Source organism: Tachysurus fulvidraco, chromosome 5 (assembly GCF_022655615.1).
Source record: "Tachysurus fulvidraco isolate hzauxx_2018 chromosome 5, HZAU_PFXX_2.0, whole genome shotgun sequence".
Classification (NCBI taxonomy): Eukaryota; Metazoa; Chordata; class Actinopteri; order Siluriformes; family Bagridae; genus Tachysurus; species Tachysurus fulvidraco.
This window is the reverse complement of record NC_062522.1, coordinates 17,599,857-17,623,642: the sequence shown is the minus strand read 5'-3', so window position 1 is coordinate 17,623,642 and position 23,786 is coordinate 17,599,857. Positions and strand designations below refer to the sequence as shown.

The 23,786-nt window shown below is 35.8% G+C and overlaps 1 protein-coding gene across 3 annotated transcripts in view; it reads left to right on the top strand.

The window, feature by feature from the left end:
* The window catches only part of LOC113642868 (copine-9), a 73,310-nt gene that overhangs the window by 17,237 nt on the left and 32,287 nt on the right, over positions 1-23,786 (top strand). For 2 of the 3 annotated variants that reach the window (XM_027146610.2, XM_047814368.1), the window contains exons 4-7: positions 4,209-4,312; positions 9,928-9,967; positions 10,155-10,157; positions 11,380-11,456. In XM_027146610.2, the coding sequence (XP_027002411.1) occupies positions 4,209-4,312; positions 9,928-9,967; positions 10,155-10,157; positions 11,380-11,456 (224 nt within the window). The remainder of the gene's footprint in view (positions 1-4,208; positions 4,313-9,927; positions 9,968-10,154; positions 10,158-11,379; positions 11,457-23,786) is intronic. The other variant, XM_047814367.1, reaches the window with a different exon arrangement.

The following is a 23,786-nucleotide window of genomic DNA, read 5'->3' as shown; positions in this document are numbered from 1 at the left end:
CACAAACAATATTTCATTATTTTTGTATATTATATCATATTCATATTATACCTCTCCTTTATTCCTTTTACTGCATTTATAGAATTTGTACATCTAAGCAAGGTAGCAGGATAGAGGAATCAAGGGGTCATCAAGGGGGAGTATTTTGAAGGCTCCTTTAGTAGAATGGAACCTTGAGCATAATTAAATACGGTCAGTTAAAAGATATTTATACCATATTTACCTTACTTACACCATATCTGTTTCAAAGAGACTTATTGAATGAAATCGGAGCATTGCTTTGCTGCCAGATCAGAGCACTGCCAGTTGTCTCCCACGCTCTGTGGCTGCCAGAAAGGAGCACTGCTTGGACTGTCCCATATGTTTCTGTCCCAGGTTTTTTCAAAGTCCACAAACCCTTAGGGTGTGATGATATATAGTGTATAGTGTATGTGTGTTTGTTTAGCTATAGATTTTACTCCCACACACAAAAACGCACACTGATAAATATAATACAAAATAATGGGAACACTGATGAAATAATAAGGTGTTGGACCATTATTTGTATATATATACGACCACATCTTCCAACCTTTTTTGGAATAGATTCATACAACTTCTGAATATCTTCTAGAGGAATTTTGTAATATTTATTTAGCAGGATATTTTATTGCTTCAGAGAGGGGGGGGGGGGCAGGCAACCTGCTTCACACATTCTTTCCAAACATTCCCACATTAGTTCAATGATATTCAAGTCAGGTGATTGGTCGTGCTGAAACCAACACGATACTGTTTTGGCTTTGTGTTTGGGGCACATTATCATTTTGAAAAATGCCATTATTGTTTGTTAACAACATTAGGAAGCACCTGATCACTTGGAATGTCCAAATGCTTGCTGGCAGTTATACGACCATGTAAGCTAATGATGGCGCCAGCAGAATTTCAAGATATGGATGCTCAAATCTTCACAGATCCACCTCCATTTTTGATAGCTGGACCAAGACAGTACAAGTTATATTTTTCTTTATACATAAATTTGACCTACAGTTGGAAATAATGTAAATGATGATTCATCAGACCATATTATTCGTTTCCAGTCTTCAGCTGTCAAGGTTTTATGATTATGACAGTTTCTTTTGTGAAGTTTGTGAAGTTCTTTGTGAGGTTCTTTGCAGGTTGTTTTTGTGGAAACAGGGTATTAAACAGGTGGATATTAAATTCTGCTGTCACTTTTGCTGCAGTAGGTCTGTGTTGTTTGGACACCATCCTTCCATATTGTCAGGTTTTGAATTTCATCTATCATTCTTTTTAGCTGATGAAGTCCTGCAATGCTTTTGTATATGCAGTCATAATTTTGGAGATTGTTGCTCTTGAAACACCAGAGAGTTGGGCTGTAAAAGTTACAGATGCTCCTGCTGAATGGGCTCCAAAAATCTGTCCCTTTTTATTTTATACTGGCATGCAACCTAGACAATGTATAGCAATGAAAATTAAATAAATGAAAGTACACTCACAGCCCAGATGGTGTGCATTACATTTTCAAGAGCCCTGTAAAAACTTTTAAGGCATGAATATAAAGTGCTATTAATGTTAATCCCCATCTGAAGTGTCTTGCTGATGCACTCGAAGGCTTATATCTGAAGTCACTTATGGCTGTTATCTACTGAGAGCCATCAGTCATCAAAAAGTGCCAACATACCTGTTACCTGACCACATTACTGTTTTTATGACCAAGGGTTTAGTAATATTACATTCAATGCATGATAATTCTGTCAAGTAATGGACATTTTGGTGAGATTAATGAGTTGTTTGTTCTCATTTGGTATCCAGTCATTTGTTTTAATTTAATTTTAGTCTAGTTTGGATGAAGTACAGGAATTCAGGATTAATGTGGCAAGACATCAGTGTTTCAACACTAATGCACTGTGTCATAGGCAAAATAATAAAAGAGTCTTAATTGAAGGTGTACAGATGGTCCATAAAAATGTTTTGGTGGTGGTTGGATTGGTGGACCCAAACAGCAGCCAAGCCTAGACAGGTATCAGATTTTATCCAATCAAATTTGTAAATATTTGTAATCATTTTTGTCTCAAAAACCTTGTATCACTTGGAATTAAAAGTTTCTTTTTCTATAAATGTTCTCACTTCATTTACTTTAGAGGTGTGTATAAAGAGCTGATTAAAAAAAACATTCCAGAAGTGCTTTTCTACCTGTTTATATACTCAATCATTTTCACTTGTTCTGTCTTGCAGTAAGCAATCAGATGATTATACTTTTGTAATTTAGACATTCCTTCCTCTTTTTTATTCTCTTGCTCAGTCACTCTCTTTCTCTCTCTCTCTCTCTCTCTCTCTCTCTCTCTCTCTCTCTCTCTCTCTCTCTCTCACACACACACACACACACACACACACACACACACACACACACACACACACACACACACACACACACACACACACTCACACACACACACACACACACAGAGAAACACGGGCAGGGAAACATTTAATCGTGACGGTCCAAGAAGTGTTCCAAAGGCATTAAGAAGGTGGCGCATCTAATACATGTGGGGTGGATCCATACAAAGCAAATAAACAACAAATATTAACCTTCATGATTCTTAATTACAATGTAATATTAGGTTAAATGAAACCTGGATTCTAAAAGAGATATGTGCTATATGCCTGTCCATTCTGTCTGGGGCCTGACGACCCTTAAGGGAAAGAAAAGCTTAGCCAGTGGGTCTGTGATTTATTCATTTTGTTAATGAGGTGGAAATCGTAACACACCATTATTCAGTTTATTATATTTATTATTGAGATTTTAGACACATAAGTCTGAATTTCAGTGACTTGATTGAAGTTAACCATTTGGCATATGTGTACCTGAGCTAACTTGGATCTAATGGTGTAAAGTGCTGAAATAAACACTATTGACAAATAAAGAATAGTGAAAAGAATATTCTATATTAATCTATGCTTTCATCATTGACCCAAACTAATATAGGTTAATCAGATAATACAACTTGCCTCCTGCTGACAAATCAATCTGTCATGAATCCTCTGCTATTTCTGAGTTTCATATTTCATTTCCGTTAATGTTTTGACTTATTTGACATATTTTGAGCTCTCTAAAAATGACCCGAACCGACTGACCTGAGTTTTTTTATTTGGATTGCGTCAACTGAATCTCTTCCCATTTAATTGCACCAAAAGTGAACATGTTAAAGTGGATTTCAATGAAAGTGGTACTTGGAAGTGACACACTCATTATGAATCTTGAGTCTTTGTCACTTGAGTATCCTTTAAATGAGACATGATGAATCAGTCAGTATTAATAGCTCTTGAGACAGTGAAATGCATTTGATAGCGGTGCAGGTACCTTTAACTCTCAACGGAAGCCTCACAGTTTCTTTCCAGAGGCAACCGTCACAGAAAGGTAGCCTGCTGAGAGACCCTGCCTCTGCCTGCCAGGCTTCACTCAGCAGGTGGTCCAGGAGATGATTTTTGCGGGGGCAGTCAGAACAGATAAGGGTGAATAGTAAGAGGGGTTTAGAAAGAATGGGATTGAGTAAGACAAGAAAACGCTTCATTATTTTCCTTTACACGCTGACTCTGTAAACCCCAATATTAGTAAAATCAATGAAGAAAAGATCAAGAAATACAAAAGGTGTACAGGTTTACCAGCCAAACGAAGGTCACTTACATTTTTGCAAAGCTGAAACAAGCCAATAAATGTTAAGGAATTTGATAAGAACCCAGTAAGCCTCATGGGCCAATTATTAATTTTATTAAGCTAAAATAGAGGTAAACAATACTGGATAACATTAAATGCACATTGACAGTGTTGTCTAGATTAAAGCTTGGTTTGTAATTTGAAGTTAGACTGTTAGGGCATTGAGTGAAACTGAACGTCTTTGAGGCTATAGCGGGATTAGCTCTTCCCAGATACAGCAAGCAATCAATAGCTCATTACTGCCTCTTAAGGAGCAGGAAGCCAACTGTTGGATGGGAATCTGAGTTTGGGGCTTAAAGTTTCCATGGTGATTTGAAGTAAGATGTAGAACAAAATGTTTTGGAGACTCTGTAGGATAATACAAATTTCTGATATTTCTAATATATATTACACTGTAAAACGCAATATACGTCTGATAGATGTGAATTTAAACACCACACCATCTCACCCTGAGCCTTTATTTCTTATCCAGTTGTTTTTTTTTCTCTTTCAGTATGGCAGAACAGAGGTGATTGAAAACACGCTGAATCCAGACTTTGTGCGGAAATTTGTTTTGGATTTCTTCTTCGAGGAGAAGCAGAATCTTCGATTTGATGTGTGAGTACAGATTTATGTCAAATCTATATGTTAAGTACTTTTGTATTGTAGCTTTGCGTAATTGCTATAAAGCGAAAATATACAGTAATCTATTTTAAAAGAATCAGTTTGAAACAGCAGCTCCCCCACTCTGCATCACTCTCTCTAAATCTTTTTGTCCATCTCACTCTCTGGACTCCCTGGAGAGGTGATCGATGTCCTCAGTGGGGGATTGGGAGAGTGCTCAGGGTAGATCAGGTGCAGCTTGCTGCAAACTCTCACTCAGATCATTCACATGGATCAGGATTTGACAGCTTTCCAAATTTACCCACAAACAGTATCTGACTGCATGGATAGACATCACATCTTCTTACTTTTCAGAATGTCTGTTATTCCTCAGCCGTGCTTCTCACATCCTGCACACTTACTACCTGTCTAAAATACTTTATTTGATCATATAATTGCCCATTTCATCTATTCCATGTCATAGCTATATGTACCGCTCCCTTTATCATGCAGTTTCCCCTTCTATAGCGAGAGTCCTGTTTAATTCCCTCTACCACCTTCATGCTCTTTGTTTCTCTCTTATAATAATCAATAGCAACTCCAACACAGCTTTTGAGAGGAACACACTGTTTATAGGCTGTGAGAAAAGTTGTTTTTGCAGGAGACAACGTTAAAGATAAAGTGTGTACATAAAGTGCATGTGTTTAACCTTTTCATGCAAAGTAACAGTATCCTTGATCACCTCTTGAGAATATTTGCCATTCTCAGCATGTCTCTGGTATATCTTTACCAACTTTCTATACAAAAGCCTAAACAAAGTGAAATATTTTTGTTGCAACAATTTTTATTGGGTTTTTGAATCATCATTCCTGTACACAGACAATTTATTTTTAATATCAATGATATTTTTGAATTTCTTTTAGAAGAATATATTTTATTTAAAATAAAGTACCTGGATAATGATTTTTTTTTTTTTTTTTTTTTTGTGCATCAGAGCATTTAATTTCAGATGATATGAACATTTCATTTGATCCATGAGTTTGTGTGTCATGGTTCATTTGGAAGGATGCCCACATACCTGGCCCTGAGAAGGGGTCATCAGAGAGCTGAACTCCCCAGCCATCTGGATGTCAATAAACAGATGGAGCATGGCATCATCTGTCTCTTTAACCATGTGTGTAGGAGGTCTAGTGTGTGTGAGTGTGCTTGTGAAAAGAAAAAGAGCTTTAAGAGGAAGGAACTCTACTCAGAGAAACGAACTCTACTCAGTGTATATAAAGGCTTAGTAGGTTTTTTTTTCATCTATTATTTTACATCTTTTTTTTATGTAATTAAAATAGATAAAAGAAATACAAAAGAAATACTCATAAAAATACATTTTTGACTTCTGTTTCTGTTTTATTAGTGTCAGTGCAGCTAAACTTTGTGGTAAATACATCTTGTGATTTAGTGTAATCATGCTATTATTGATACAGCTTATGCTTACTGTGTCCTTATATATAATATGTATGAAATATACTAGCAGTCTCAGCCTCTTCATACTTTTACTTCTTTGTTGCTGATTCTCGTTAACACCATTTACTTCAGTTTTTGTTTCAAATACATCACCCAATGTCCAGTTTACCATCATCTGATCTGACACACACTTTAGACTTAGTTCCCCTTTGCAGTTATTATAACTCACACTCTTCATAGAAGGCTTTCTGCTAGATTTGGTTGCATGGCTTTTGGGATTTGTTCCAATCCAGCCATTGGGCTGGTGAAGTATGCATTTTAATTCACCTCAGCTATTCGGTGGGGTTGAGGTCAGGGCTCTGTGCAGGACTCTCGAGTTCTTCCATTCCAACCTTTCGGCAAACCATGTGTTCATAAACCTCGTTTGTACACTGTGGCATTATCATGCTGGTCAATAATGATATTTATATTTTAAGCAGTAACATAAAGCAGATTAATTTTACCCTACATACAAAAAAAAATAAATACCTGAATATTAATAATTATGATAATAATGCTTAGTATTTTTTTTATATCCATATTATATAATTATATTATATATTAATATAATATATTAATATATCCTTATATATATATATATAACGGGGACACAATTGTATATACAAACATATACGTTTGTGTCCCCGTTATATATATATATATAAGGATATATTAATATATTATATTAATATTTTTATATCCATATTATATAATTATATTATATATTAATATAATATATTAATATATCCTTATATATATATATAACGGGGACACAATTGTATATACAAACATATACGTTTGTGTCCCCCTATTACAGGCTGAAACTGTTCAGTATACATGAATTATTGAATATTGTAGGTCTATGCTACTGAGAGCAAACAGAAAATGAGAACTCTGATGGATTTAGGGCCTCCCTGAGCAGCAACTACACTATTCATAATTGATTCCAGACATTTATGACTCTTTCACACACACAGTTTTACATATCGTTGTGAGGAGCCTTCACTGACATAATTATGAATACAGTTCAAATACATAACCTTAACCACAGTCACTTAAAGTACCCATTTTCTTTCAAAGTTGGTATTTTTACCAATTTTCATCCACCTCTTACCTTTCATAATAACAGCTATCAACAGGGGAGGGTGAGGACTAACATCCTCTGAGGCACATCCATCTAGCAGGCGGACTCATCTTTTCGAGCTGCTGCTCATACTGCATCTTAAGGCAGTGTAATACTCTCAGAGACAACTGTTATCTGCTTTTTTCCTCACAAAAACCTGTGATTGTGCTAGTGTCACTGTGATAAATGGGGGGAGAAGTATACCCTCTATCCACCCAGAGATCACAGACAATTTTGCACACTTTGTGATCTGTAGGATTTCTGTTGTAGCATTCCATAACACCTCTTGAGTGAAGGAGCATCATATCACTAACTCTTAAAAACAGTTTTTAATTAAAATGGGCTAGACACGAGGCTGATCCTCAGCTGAAGACAAACACACAGGACACACAGGACACACACACAAACAACATCCCGTTTAATTTGCCTGTCTGTGTTTATCTCCATCCTCAACATTTTTAAGAGATGCCTATTGATATGATTCTGCGTTTCTTCACCAATATGATTTTATACAATATGATTTTGTAGCCAGTGTTAAAGCATGTTTAAAGCACAGCTATTGAATTGAATTTATTTGATTTTAACATAGTAAATTTTAACATCCAAATTTATTCTATCATTTTGGCAGACCTAGATGAAAAAATATTGCCTGCTGGAACAGAACAGAACTGGTAAAATGATGAGATATTATGGCATGGCCTTTACTGGGGTTATTTTTAGTAAGCTGTCTATTTCTGTAAGCATGAACGAGCACATAACAGGTATGCCATTACCAGTCACTTGATTGCTATTCACATGCATGGCTTGCGTTCTGAGATTTGCATAGATTAGTGTGCACTCCTACAGAGAGGTCCTGGTAAATAAACAAAAATGTGCATGAAATGTATTCATTTCAGTCTAATAAGGTGGAGGAAAAATAAGAAAATAATAATAATAATAATAAGATGTACCTCATGTGTTTCCATGGTGTGTGCATTTTGCCTAAAGAAATGTCGTGGTTTTGGGGTTACTGTGTGGTGTTAAGCGTTATTTTGAATGTTGTTTTATGTGAGCAATTTATGTTCCTAATAGCCACATCTGAAATGTGCTTAAAGCTCATTTGTGCATTTCATACCTCATTGGTTTTGTATGCAGACGAAAGCATCTCTGTAGCATAATCTTGCTTTTAACATGCCTTGCCCTTTCTATATAATAGACTTGTATAGCCAAGCCTAATAACTCATTTCAAATAATTGCAGTATACTATAGATGCAGCACATCATGATTATCTTATATTTCATTTAGTCGCAGTCATTACTAGTGATGAGAAGATATATTTGCCATTATGGTAACTCAAAAGGCGTTTGATTGACACAGACACAGATATTATTATCTATATGACAGCTCACACTTTTCTTCAAGTAAAATAGTGATTTCACACATTTTGAATGAATTGTCAATTATACAGTACCATTTATAATGAACACTCATCCCTGTTGATCTCTCTCTTTCTTGTGAAGTTGTTCTTCTCAATTTCTTCCAAAGGTCATATCAAAGCAATATTTCAGTCTACCAATCAGGCTTGTGGAGATAAGGCGCTATCCAGCAGTGTAGCTGCAATAACAGGTCAGAAAGGAAGTGAGTCAGTCACATCTTTTAAAAATATGAAGCATGCTGAGAGGACATCGGGTCCAATAATGGCCACTGCACTGACAAAGAGATGAGAGGCGTTTAGAAAAATGGTTTTCTTATCATTTTGATTAAAGAAATTCCATGAAGAACCATTACTATTGCCATAAATAAATCCAAAAAAAAGAAGCAATATATGATGTAATATTATCTCATGCTTTTGTAGCAGTGCTTTAAATTGGAATGGAGAAACACGGCTTGTCACATGCTGTAACTTATTTAAAGTGATTATTCTCCCGTGTGCAACAGGACATTTTAATGGAAGCGTTTTGTCAAGGTTGGTGCACTCATCTCTGCGATATTTTTGCACGTTGTATGTAAAGGTGCACCACTCAATTTCTCAGAGTGAGTTTAGCGTTCCTGTGCAATAAAATCTCATTCTACAGTGCTGGCGGGCCTGCACACTGTGCTGTAATTTCATTTTGATACAGGCACGCATCAGGAGAGCTCTCATTGGCTGAATAGATGTGTTGTTAAGGTGATTGAAAAGATTGAAAAGATTAAAAAAAAGGAAGGAGGTGGAGAAACAGTAAAAGGAACGAGAAGGAAATAAAGAATTGAATGAAAAGTGTAGTGTAGATGGCAGTGTAGATGGTGTGGTATCGCAGGAATGACACTTTAGTAAGAGTTCACCGTCTTGAAATTCGAGGGATAAAAGTCAAAAGAACGGTTGAATATTCATGCTTCTTTTTCATACCAGCGAATGAACAAGTGAACTTCTCCTTGCACATTAAACATGCTACTCCCATTCCTTTACAATCCCTTCAGAGTTCAGAAAGTGAGGTGGCGTACCACGTAGCCATCAATCATGGACCTTGGGGACCTGGAGCTGTCACACTACTCACTGCATCTCAGCCAAGTGGAGCTTTCACATGTCCATCAGCACAGCCAGGCCACAGAGACAGAAACACATAGAGAAAGAGAGGATAAATTTCAATGCAGGGAAATATCCCTGTCTCAGAGAAGCGTCTCTTTCCCAAAATGGATTAAGGGTTCACAGACATGTGTTTATGTTCACCGAATCAGAACAGAGTAGTAAAAGAGTGAAAGACCTTAAGCAAAAATACTGAGGAAAAAAACGTATGAGAAATCAAGGAAAGAGGATTCACTCTTTCTAACATGATTGAAAATAATCTGAAAGTCTCATTTATGTTTTATCATAAGGGTTCCCCCAGGTAAACTATGGTATGGAGGAGAATGGAGTATGTTCAAAGAAAAGCAATGAGTGAAAGTCCCTGCACATGACACACATCCCAATGGGTCATTTCTTTTTATAAATTTAACAGAAATGTAACAGAATTAAGCCAACATTGAAGTATTGCATCTTATGTCTCCTATGTTCCAGGTACAATGTGGACACAAGAAGTTCAAACATCTCAAAGCATGTAAGCTCATTTCTTCTTTCTTTGTTATTTAGCTTTGCTTTAATTATTATCCGTCAAATTTGAGGGTAGCAAAAACAACAATGTTTAAACATCGTTCTATCTGACAGCTGACCTGCTTGTGACATATTTATTTGACATCCTTCTCTCTTTTGATCTTCCTTTTTTTTTGCCTTTCGTGGATGAGCAGAAAGTGAGTAGTCCTACAAAAACAGCTACACTGGTGTATGAGCTTAATCAAAGAAATGGTACAGAAATAACATGGCACTCTTGGGATTTCTATTTCCAAACATAGCGTTAATTAGCTTAAGAAATTTATTAAAGCTCTCATCTGAAATGTGGAGAACTCAGACAAGTAAATATGAAAAGGCCTGAAATTATTACTGTGTAGGGCATAAGTGTTGAAAGCTGTGTTAAAATAACTTTCATGAATAAACTAATGTAGATAATCCTGCTCCATTAGAGCAGAAATCCAACCTTTTACACACCTATTCCTGTACAGGTGCAATTTTATAAACCCCACAGACGTTAATAGAACGCTGTTTTGTAATGTTTACACAGTGCTTCATTAATGTTTACTGCAGTGTGTACAGGCAGGACATGAATCTGCATATATAACTGCTGCTGTGCTTAATCAACTTAATCAACGTCTTCTGGCCAGATTTAAGAATTCTTTGACTCATCTTACAAAATATGGATGACTGAATAGCTTTACTGATATGCAGAGAAAAGTATATAGCAGATTTAATGCAATACATCTAGAATGTGACAACATACACCATTGGGAGAATGGTTCATTATTTGACTTGCTGAAATACAGTTTATACAGTAAACAGTTTATCATGATGCAATTCTCTGTGTTCCACATTGCCATCATTTCCCTTTTTAGCCTTTTCCCTGTCTTCATAAACAGTATTATGCAAGTCTTATAGAACTCTAATATTTTAATCCAAATTGGCTGTAGATTTTTTTTTCTTTTACATCTTTTATATTACAGTAAAAAAAACTGACGATTTTAGATTTTAAAACATTTTCAACAAAAATTCAAATGTTAAAAATACATTTTCACATAATGAACTACTGTTCAGACAAAAAAACAAACAAACAAACATAACGATGTCTCTCAGGGATTATCTGCAGAAACCAAAGCTAGTCTCCAGAAGATAGATCTCTGGCACAGAAAAATGTAACAGTTAATTTCCTTAAAAATAAAAACTGCACAAAGTGTAAGAAATAACTAATTTAACTCATTTAGAAAGCAAAGGGTTGTCACAACAAATACTGACTTTGTTTAGTTTATTACTGTTTACTTCTCTTGATGGGAGTTTTTTTTTTGTAGAAGACATTTAAACAGTACTGTATAGTACATCAGTAAAAGTGCTTTACACCCAGTTAATATGTGCCTCTGGTTTTAGGATTTCCTCGGCCAGACATTTTGCACACTTGGAGAGATTATTGGCTCCGCAGGCAGCCGCATGGAGAGAACACTATCGTGAGTCTAGTCTTTTTGATTTATTATGTTCATTAACCCTGAATTAGAAAGACACATCCTAAAACAGTCTCAGAATGGCCATAATTTGGTTAAATCACTGTGGATCAGCAGTTATTCAGTGAGTCAGTTTCACATTTGTTTTAAAACAATTTGGGACTTTTATGTCTCACAACAGTTATGTTTCTCTTCTACTTTATTTATTCTCTAGTCTGCAAAAAAACACGACGTGTCCTTTAGTTATGGATTTATATATGAAATACTGCAGCATTTGTACATGTACATCACATATTTATCTGGGGAGATATTTTCATCATGTGACCCTTGGTCTCAGATTCAGAATATTGGACTTGTGTTTTCCAGATTTGATTAGGTTGGGGTTTCACATAAGCTTAATGATGGTGACATGGTGTATGTCTGGCACAGAGTAATTGTTCTTTGTGTATGCATAATGAAAGTCTATAACATTCCTCTTAATCTCCTTTCATCTCGCTGGGAACGGACCTTCAGTGCTGCGCACTACTCTACATCCGAGTCGGTTACGTTATTTAAATCTTGCATGAAACTTCTTTTCTCTAATGGTAGTAGCGCAGATTAGATGTTCCTCACTAAAACAAGAATATTGATAGAGGGACATTGTCTGTGCACACGACTCTTGGAGTACTAGATAGAGACTTCAATAAAGATGGCAAAGTGAAATATCTTCAAATGTTAGAAATGCAGTTTATTTCTCTTCACACTCTCCTTAATGATGACACCGCTAGTGTCCCCTCTAATTCAAGTTACAATATAATAGTAACCTGTGCATAACACTGTAATTGTTGCAAATTTAAGACCATACTGACTGTGTGTGACTGGATCAGATCCCAAAGAGATCAACTTGTTGTCATTTAGCTGTAGGTCATCACACCAGAGACCAAACACCGCTGACGCTTCTCCATGCACTGTGCAGTTAATAAGCAGTTTCCTCATTACACATATTGCAGGTGGACTTCATTAATATTAATTCAGAGGGATTTGATTTAGGAGTGAACTTTTCAGAGTTTTTAGCAACAGTTCCTGGGTACTAATAAGGTTTTTGCATTTGCTTATTAATACTGAAACATGCTTTATAGGTTGTATTTAATACTTTGCTTTTCCTGAGGTTTGCTGATTAGTGTTAATCATTTTAATTGTTAAGAGTCAATAATATTAATTACTCTAGGAATATCCTATTCCAGAACTACCTACACTAGTCCTCAGATCTTTGCAAAATGATCACACCCTCATTATTATGACTAGGTATCAGCTGTTTCATATTATTATCACCTCTATCTTCTCATTATTGATTGTATTTTTCACTCTTGATAACATCACTTAGATACGATGCCAGACTAGGAGTCTTTGAAAACAGATACAAAAAGCCATCTATTGTTTATGTATGGATATGACAACTGAGAACCAACGATGCATGGTGACAAAGTTAGTCAGTGGTACTGAACCAGTTGTCCAACTGCAGCTATAGTGGATAGATTATATTATGTTATATTATTATATAAAAACAGAGACAACTCTGTTTTTATTGTCATCTGTTTTCTATTAACACCTGTTGCAATTTCATATAGCATTGACTTGATAAATGTTTGTGTGTGTAAAACATGCAGAAAATATGCAAGCTGACCTAGTATTAACAGGGTCTCCAGAGGATTTCTACCTTTATGAATATACACTTCTACTTTCATTTAGTACCTGTAATGTGATTTACTAAGACTGAAGTCCTGTTCAGTAATAGCAATCATATGCAGAATATTAATAGTAAAATTAAATAATACTGGATTTAGAAATGTCTGTTATTGGCAGGTGAGAATTTACAGCATGTACAAAGTGAACTAATCAGATGGTTTATTAAGATTCATATTAGAAACTTTCAATACTCATAAGCCAAAAGCATTTAAATACAAACTGTGGATTTTTTCACTTGTGTGCTGTATATATATAATTTAAAATAAGTTAAGTAGCCACTTAAATTGCATTACATTTTGTTTGTGGACAGTTTCAGCTCTGATTATTAAAGTGAAAGTCTTATAGTCTCTCTCTCTCTCTCTCTCTCTCTCTCTCTCTCTCTCTCTTCAAATCTACTTCTCTTATAAGCACTCAAAAATACATGAAATACTCCCCTGACTTGATGGGCATGTTTCTATGGTAACTAAGAATATTCCAATTTCTGGTGTAGTTTAAGTCGAGTGAATTTTTTTTGTCATCCTTTTATGAATTCTCTCTCTTTTTTTTATGTTGCTTTATCTTTACAACAGACCAGAGAAAAAGTGCATAGTACAGCTGTATTAGTGTTAAGCTGTATTACTAGTGTCAGTCACTATCACTCTCACACTCACACAGAGACACTGATGTACTACTTATGCACTCGGGTCTCTGAAGAGTACATGATTATGTACAGTTGAACAAAATGCCATCTGTGACTATTTTATGCCTGTTTTGAATTATCATTCTGTTTCTCCTGCTCACGTTCTGCCACTTTTAGTCTAAATTAAATCTGAATTCTCATCAAAATAAAAATGTTTTTTCATTGGACAATGCAAGTGTTTACCAACACACATACACACATTTACTCAAACACACACACACACACACACACACACACACACACACACACACACACACACACACACACACACACACACACACACACACACACACGTTTACCCAAAACACACAAACACACATTTACCCAAACACACACAAACACACACACAAACACATACACATACAGAAATTTACCCAAACACACACACACACACACTCACCCAAACACACACACACACACACACACACACACACACACACACACACACACTTTTACCCAAACACACACACACTTTTAATTTCTCATTTTCTTTTTCTTTGCTGTTGTAACAGAGAAATATCCCCATTGTGGGGCGAATAAAGGTATATCTTATCTTATCTTATCTTATCTTATCTTATCTTATCTTATCTTATCTTATCTTATCTTATCTTACCTTATAAGAAATAACAGATTGTAGCATGTAACTTTATTCTTCAAACTCCTGACCTCAATAGATTCTCAGCCTCAGATACATCTCTCAAGTACAGACTTGAACAATAGCCATCTAATATTTTATCATGTTATGTTATTACTTAGTACTTGTGTTAGTACTTGTGTTTCTTACATTTATGAAAAGATAAAGAAAATATTTACTATTTATGTTCTGCATCTATGTTAAGCACAGCTGGGGTTCTTTACATGATAATGGTATTATAGCAAAGTTGTCTATTAGTAATGATTGAGAATGTTCATTTTAAATTGGTAAATAACCATGAACACCGAAATAACAGTGAAAGGTTCAAATGGAGATATGTTGCCTGGAACAGAGTGTAGGCTCTATAAAAAGAATTCTCTTGTGAATGTTGGGCTGGTTTGTGTAGAAATATAGTAATGATATAGATTTGTTTTTATATTTTCAGATACATGTTTTTCATTTTATAGCTCAATAAGCCAAATATTAGGTCAGCCTACGGGTCTAACTGCAGAAAATAGACAAACAACAACAAGAACAATGCAAAATTGCTTCTCCTGTTTCTGTTTATTTTATAGATACTTATCTTTCCTCCCTACTATACACAGTATACACTCATACAATTTGTTTTAGAAAAATTCATTTTAAAATATATAGAAATAAAATATTTCCCAATTCTTCTATCTTTCATTGTGTCTTCTAATGAAGAACATGACTTTATTTCATTGTATGTACATGAATTGTAGCCATGTTTGTTCATGTACAGTGTATTTGTCTGAATTTAAAATGAAATACACTATATGGCCAAAAGTAGTGAAGTGGTAGCTCAGTGTTTAAGGCATTGGACTAGTCTTCGGAAGGTTGTGATCCCAGGATCACTAAGCTGCCACTGCTGGGCCCTTGAGCAAGGCCCTTAACCCTCAATTGCTCAGCTGTATAAATGTAAGTGGCTCTGGTTAAGGGTGTCTGCCAAATGTAAAACTATGTGGACACCTGAAGACCCAAATGTCCTTGTTGATCCCACATCCTTCATGGGAATGCTTTTGGATTGTGGCTATTGAGAGCATGACTCATTCAGTCGTTATTATATAAAGCATGGCATTTGGAATTCCTTTTCATCCCAAAATTTTTTCAGTTCAGTTGAGGTCAAGTCTCAAAGAAGGCCACAAAAGTTTGTCAACACAAACTTCAGAAAGTCACGTTTTTACATGCAGCATCATTCTATACAATTGTGTGCTTTGTGGCAACAGTTTGGGAAAAAAGCTGTGATGGCCAGGTGTCCACATACGTTTGATCATATAGTGTACTACATTTAAATGTAATAGTATATCTAAATTTATTGATGTCAGAAATCTGATACACCATATTTGTTTTCTTAACAGTAATATAAAGCAGATTCAGTGTTACTTTTACAGTATACTGTACACTTATTACACAGATATATACACTCCTCAGTATTATGTGATTGTTTTTATATACTGTATAACATACTCATGTTTAAGTGTCCCCTAATACAGGCTGAAAATAGGAGTGATTGAACCCGATAGGTCTATGTTACTGAGACCAAACAGAGATTGCAAAATCTATATTTGACACATTCAGGTCCACCCTGACCGCAGCAGCAGCAATTACACTATTCATATTTGATTCAACACACTTATGATTCACACACATGCACGTGTGTGGACACGCACACACACACACACACACACACACACACACACACACACACACACACACACACACACACACACACACACACACACACACACACTGTCCTACACATTACTTTCTTTTTCATTATTTAACAGGTAGCAGCCTCTGACCTACATAAAATGAAAGCATTTTTTTTAAAACTTTAATTTATTTCCATCTCCGCTTCCAGTTTAATGACATCAGCATAAAGAACAACTCTCTCTCTCTCTCTCTCTCTCTCTCTCTCTCTCTCTCTCTCTCTCTCTCTCTCTCTCTCTCTCTCTCTCCTACCTACAGTAGAAGATTAGAAATTCACAATGTGTTTGCATGAAAATCCAGTTGCACCTGCTTTAACTGAAACATTCCTGACGCAGGAGATGGAGATGGAGGATGTTTTTGGAGCACCTCTCTACTTATAGAGTCCAAACAGCAAACACTATTCCTATCTTACGTTAACCCTAAAGATACTGAACCAAATATTACTGATCTAGTTTATGCAATTTGTGTTTTTATATTTTTTTATCTCAGTCAAAGTTGTTCAATCCCAGTCCTAAACAACAGCATGGTTTGTTTGTGCCCTAAATGTGCTCAGTGTGTGTTGTGTCTCATAGGCAAGTCGTAAGGAATTCTAAGATGACTGATGAAATATTAAAAGGCCATATGTAGCCATGCTTGATGTGTCTCTGTGGAGTTTGACTGATACTGTAGTAACTGGCACAGTGTCAGATGTTTGATCTAACTCCAAAGTCAGAGAGGGATCGAGAGCGGGAAAGTCTTTACACCAGACACTAACTCTGTTTAAACTTGTTCCTTGTTTCATCTTATAATGTTCTTTCTTTCATTGTGATTAGACCACTAAATGAACCAGATCAGAGTTTCTGCTGTTTAAAGTTTAAATATGCTGCGATTAAAACATTTTATTTGTTGTCAGCTGTTGCTGGAATAATCTGAAAATAGAAGTTTGTTAGTTAATGTGGAGACTTTCTATATATTTTCCTTTCAGATTATGCAGTTTGTCTTTTTGCCTCTCTGTCTTATTTCAGGATATTCTTGTGCGTTGCCATGGAGAGAGAGAGAGAGAGAGAGAGAGAGAGAGAGAGAGAGAGAGAGAGAGAGAGAGAGAGAGAGAGAGAGAGAGAGAGAGAGAGATTTGAGTGTTTGTGTGTTTTCATTTAGAATTGTTTTCATATGTATGTTGCTTTTCTGCTTTGTGAGCTGTACCATGTTTAGATGACTAATACAAGAAAGAAAAAAAGGATTAAGTAATTTCATGCTGGGAAACTTTTTCAAAGTAGCCCCTGATATCACTGAACTGTGCGGCATCATCTTTTGGATGTGGACATTTTTCAACACTGAAGCATTTTGGGACCGTTTGCAAATGTCATGGGATACATGGCAAATGAACCACTGATTTCATTTGATATGTAATCAAATAATACATAATTATCACTCAGCACAAATGCACACACTGTCCCCTCTTTAATTTGTTTGAACTCTAAATTACACCAATGTATTCATAGTAATTTAATTCAGACCAGAGATGATTGTAGCATATTGCTGAATGAATTAAGTTAAATTACAACTGCTATTTATAAAAGGACACACACACACACACACACACACACACACACACACACACACACACACACACACACACACACACACACACACACACACACACACACACACAATAAATAAAAGTTTTTTTGTTTTTTTTTGCCTCCATTTTCTCCTCATGTTTCTCACCTGCCATTTGCATCCCACTGTTTAGCTGTCTCCTACCCCACAACAGCTAACATCCAGGCAGGGGAAGGCTAACATGTGGTACCTCTGAAACATGTAAAACTTACCAACTCTTTCTATTTAATCTGCTGCTCATGCTGCCTCAAAAAACCTCTGCGGAAAGCTCTCTGCCATTTTCTACATACATAAGCTCACTGATGCCTTTGACTGGTCAGAGTTGCTGTGATTGACAGGGGAGAGGGATGGGCATTTCAAAGCAATTCAAAAATGTAAAGTTCCAGCTTGTTCTGAATTATCGTATCACTTCCTTTTAACCCCATTAGCAAAAACTAGATAATTATCATATGGCAGCTTCAAGTGAGCATACTATTTAGTTATATAGCCGGACATTTTTCACTATTAAGTAATTTTCTGATGGCATAGTAAACCTGACATTAGCTTGTGATAGCTAGCTGTGTATATTAGCCATAACTGAAGATTGAAGTGAAGTGACTGACTTGTTAAATTGTATAAAAGTTTGATCTTCATCTTCAGTATTTTAGCAGAATTCAGTCATTTAAATAAATATTTCATTTAATATAAATACAGTGAATATCACTATTCTGGCAGAAGCATATCAACATATCAGAATTTCAGTCAAATGCTCTGAATGTCATGTTCTGCAACAACATATTTTAACCAAGCTACCCTCTACCACTATGCTATTTATTTTTGTACTAAACCTACAATAAATTCTACAAAGAGAATCAGGCTGTACCATGTTGCCAGATGTATTTTCAAAATGTAGATTGTTTTTACCCTGTGCAATGAGAATACGGAGAGCTTCCACATTATGAAAATTGCTTTACAGCTTTACAGCACAGTGTATGCTGATATTCAGTGTATAGGAGGTGCTGCATATACAGTAAATTGCCTGTGAAAGCTTTTTTCTGTATATCTGGACTGAACATTAGCACGGTTATGAAGAGTTTGCAGTGCAGGGAAAATACTTGAATGACTGTCTTCATTTCACCACTGTATATCCTTCAAAGCTGGAGTAAATTTTCTCTATGCTTTTGTCTAGGACTAATAAAGCTGCTGTTCAAATAAAGTCATACTGATACAGTCAAGAACAGTTGAATTCTCAAAATGGTTTTTGTTCTCACATTGAAATCAGTATATAGAGCTTAGATTTTAGTACTGCACTTTATTGTTTGGTACAAAGAAGATGGAAGTCTAGATTTTTTGTTTAAAAATTTGAAAAAAAAATAAATCCTTTTTTAATAAAACTTCTTACCATTCTTTTTATATCCAGGTATTTTTCATCAGAGCAAAGAATACTTTAAAAGAGTTTTGTTGAAGCAATTTTCTGTTGGATTACCTAGCTTTTAGATTTGCCATGTCCAGGGTAGCTTTTTTAAACATTTATTTAAAAAAGACTATTGGGATCTTGGATTGGAGAAGATGGCATCTGGAGAAGACAACATCTGCTTATTCTCCATGAGGTGAAAAGCACAAGTAGATTTTTTTTTCAACATTTTGTTAAAGGCTTTATGATGGGACAGACCTGATGGAGTTTGTAGGCTTTTTGTACAGAGAAACTAAATATTTGACTGTGGTGTCACACATATGCTACAGATCATGCAGATAGAGATTAGGTTGAAAAATCACTTGTGTATTCTCTTATAAAACAATGGGCTTATTGTGATTCTAGTTAGGAACTGCTTATGACCTAAAGTGTGCTACCTGTGAAATACAGTAGCTTTGGGTGTGTGTAGCACCTCTTACTTGCTCCTCTACTGAACAAGACACAATGGTCTGCTCTGTTGTAATGCTTTGCAAAAAATTAATGGCAGTTAATTGAAAAACAAAACAAACAAACAAAAAACAATGGTCCATTCTGTAATTGTTATATGCATTGTACATTTTGTAAAAAAAATCTCTTTTTGTAAATTTTATATATGTTGGTTGCACAAACTTCAAAAATTAAAATTAAACACTTCAAAATTAAACACCTGGTTTTAGACAACAATAATTTATTAGTATGGTGGACAGAAGGATTCTTGAAGAACAGAGGCCAGGTCACAACATGATTCTGGTAGAGGAAAATGTTTCCTGACACTCCTCCAAAACACCTTATAATTTAGTTTGCTATGGGTAGGCTATTGTATATGTTAAACTTCACTTTCATGTTCGTTATACCACTCTGTCATCAGTCTTGCAGTGTATTAATGCATTATCAGCCTGATACAAAGCACCACCTTCAGGGTACAATGTTTGACCTATTGGGTGCACACAGTCCACCAGAATTATTCGGGAGTCCATGAGGGAGCCTAGGGAATGCCGTGATATTGCAGGCCAAACCATCAATGATCCACCCCTGTGCTTCACACTGGGTATGCATCAGTCCTGATGGTGAACTTCTTTGGGGCTTCATCAAACCAGATGTGGAATAAACAGTGAATATAGCAATTGAATATGAGTCAAACTTTAAAAAAAATATAAAAACTTGTTTTGTGCATTGTGTTTAGCTATATCCTATGAAAAAGCTCAATGTATTTATTCAGTCATTACTCCTTTGATGTTGACATTAATTAATGAACATTGACGTGTTTCATTGCATGCAAGGTTCAACACAAGCATGCAGGAAACAAATCAATTTATTTAGCATTCATATAAATAACAGACAATACCCCAACCTTGTCTCAACTTTACATTTAAGTATGCATTTTTGTTTTGTATTATATTTTTATTTTTTTTTATTAAAAATGCTTTTTAATATTCTTTTTAAGTAATTAAATAAAATGATTATTTTTTTAAATTAGTTGTAGCATTGAGGAGGCGTGGTGTTTGTTGTCTTTACTGTTTCCAGGTTTAATAAAGTGTAGCTTAATTTTATTCATATGTTGATTCAACATAGTAACACTAGTTCTGGCACTTCACCACTAGAAAGGCCACTTGAATTATCCGTTGTTGTCAACATTTTCTGCTCATGTTATGGTATTCATTTAGTCTTCTCTTCTTTTTTTTTCTCTATTGGTCACCAACAGAGAGAGAGTTCAGTTAGCAAAGAGGAACCTGTTTGACAGGCACATTGAGCATGAATTTCCCACTGTGAGGTGTTTGATCTTTGTCCAAATAGATAATTAGCTTGAAAAGCCTTCACTTGCCACCCACAGATGTCCTCCATTTTTGTGTTCACGCACACACACACACACACACGCACACGCACTCACACACACATACTATGGCTCACGTATTTTGTAAGAAGTTTCTGCACCACAAATTTGTAATAAAGACTTCATATTGAAATTGCATAGACATCATCAGTCAGATCTCATTCATAAGTTTTGACTTATGCTGGACAGTTGCAAATGTGGTATATTCATGAGAAAGTGTTTTTCAAAATCAAAGGTGTTTTTATGGTTATGTGCATTTGACCTTGACATACAGAAGAGGCTTGTGCTGAATTTTAATAAATCATTGAAGATAAATATTGAATTAACACTTGATCACTGACAGGTCAGATTAGAACCTGATATGATTAAATGAAGCAGCACTTACCAATATGTTGGATGTTTGTTGCTAATCATCAACCGATCCAAATAATACCCAGAAAAGTACTTCTTGCAGGGTTTGTAAAAGCTTCTTAGTCGATAGTGGTGTTTTTAGGTTTTTAAAAGTGTTGTACCTGGAATTTAATTGATTTCACTATTTTGCATGGACAGTGGGGAATTAAGCTTTAACACACACACACACACACACACACACACACACACACACACACACACACACACACACACACACACACACACAAAAACTGTATGTGATTGCAGCACTGCACTACTGTATATCCTGTTGTGAGTTCATCATTCAGGCTGGTACTAATTTGATTTGCTGTATTTCATGAGAAACACAAACCATTCTGTTTAATTCCAGTGTTAAATTATTTCTATACTAAATAGGAATTTTGGCAAATTTGGATACAAAGATTTAAACAGATGCATAGTGTAGGGCACGTAAGCTGCCACAACACTATCGAGCATTTTTTTTTTTAAACAACAGGGAAACATCACTGAAGTGTCTGCGATATTATATTTAACTACTGTATTTACAATTAACTGTAGCTCACAAACATGTAGGAAAATGTGTTAAGCCTTGGGCTAATTTGTGGATGGGAAATGGGAATTTGGTTACTCCTCTACTTTCTGGCATCTGCCTTGGAGTTTGTGTTGTATTATCTGTAAAGGCTTAATGTTAGTTTGACAGTTTTTGTACATTTAGTTCTAAGATACAGATCAGCATTTACCAAAAAATGCATGTTTTACCAAAAACATCTATTCATAATACTATGAATTACTGGTCATAAACCTAACAAAAATTCAGAAAGTAAGACAGATTGGCAAACAAAGCAAGACAGGACTGGACTAGATTTAAAATATAAGACAATCCAACATTCAAACCAAACAAACAGGAAAAATCATAGCTCACAAATGCAGTCAATGTCAAGGCAAAACTTGTTTTAAATGTTCTGTAAAAGAACTGAAGTACATAAGCTGTAGGTACATAAGTAAGTAATAAAGGACTATAAATCTCTTTGAGTTTGGATACAATTAATAACTGTGACCAATCAGCTCTTTTTTTTGCTGTGTTTAGGAGTTGACAAGAGAGAATTGTGGGTAGTCGGTCATTATCAACATAGTGTCAGGTTGCTGCTGGAATTTTAAAAAATCCCAGTGCCATTGCTAGGTAGGAACAGCGAAAGCCTACTAGACGAAAATATCCAAGCAAAAGCAATTCTGTGGTCAGAAGCTGACATTGAGGAAGGGCTATAGACGATGAACACAAACTGAGCATGGACAATGTGGGCTGTAGTGTCTAACTGCACACCTACAAGGTGGACTAACAAGGAAGAAGTGTCTAATAAAGTGACCAGTAAGTGTACACAGTCTTTAAAACCCACTGTATGCCTGCTGTACCTAATGTAAGAATGTAACACCCACATACATTTCAGTGTCTCTGCTGTGTTGAGAATCATCCAACCCCCAAATAATATCTGGTCATCACTCTTTATCCCACTCTTTTCCATTGAGGGACAGGTAGAGAAAGTTTGAGAGGCTGTTCATAGAGGCTGTTCAAAGCATGCTGGTAAGGCTACAGATGCATGTCAAGTTAATTCAGTTAATGTTCACATCAGACATCTGCATGGGGAAAATGTGATCTCAGTGACTTTGACTGTGGTTTGCCTGTGTGCCAGTCATTTTTGACAGTTTCTCAACTAACTACTCTTTACAACTCTTTACAACTCTTTACTCTCTTTACTCTCTTTACTCTTAACAATGAACCTTGAGGAAGATGGCCTCCAACAGCACAAGACCATATACTGTTCCACTCCTGTAAGGCCACAGTGGTTCACAACTGTACAGTTGAAGATGTCACCTAACCTGATGAAGCTCTGTGTCCTATGAACATCTAGATGAATGCTGTACAGTCGGATTTTGGCATGAACATGAAGCATGAAACCATGGACCTAACGTGCTTTAGGTTATAGGATGGAGGTAGTGGGGATGGTGTGGGGAATTGTGTGGGGAATGTTTCCTCTACACACATTGGGCCTCTTAATATAATTCAAGCATTGTTTTGTATGACACAACCTACAGTATTAAAGTACTGCTGTTGACCATATACTTTTCTTTATGGCCATGGTTACATACAGCATGACAATTTACCATGTCTCAAAAAAGGCATCTTGTGATGTGCTCTTGTTAGTCAGAAGCAGTACTGTATCTCTACAGAATGTTTCCAACAAATTGGCGTATCCATTCCTTGAAAGATTTGAGCTCTTCTGCTCTTCTGAGGGTCCTACCCAGTATTAATCAGTATT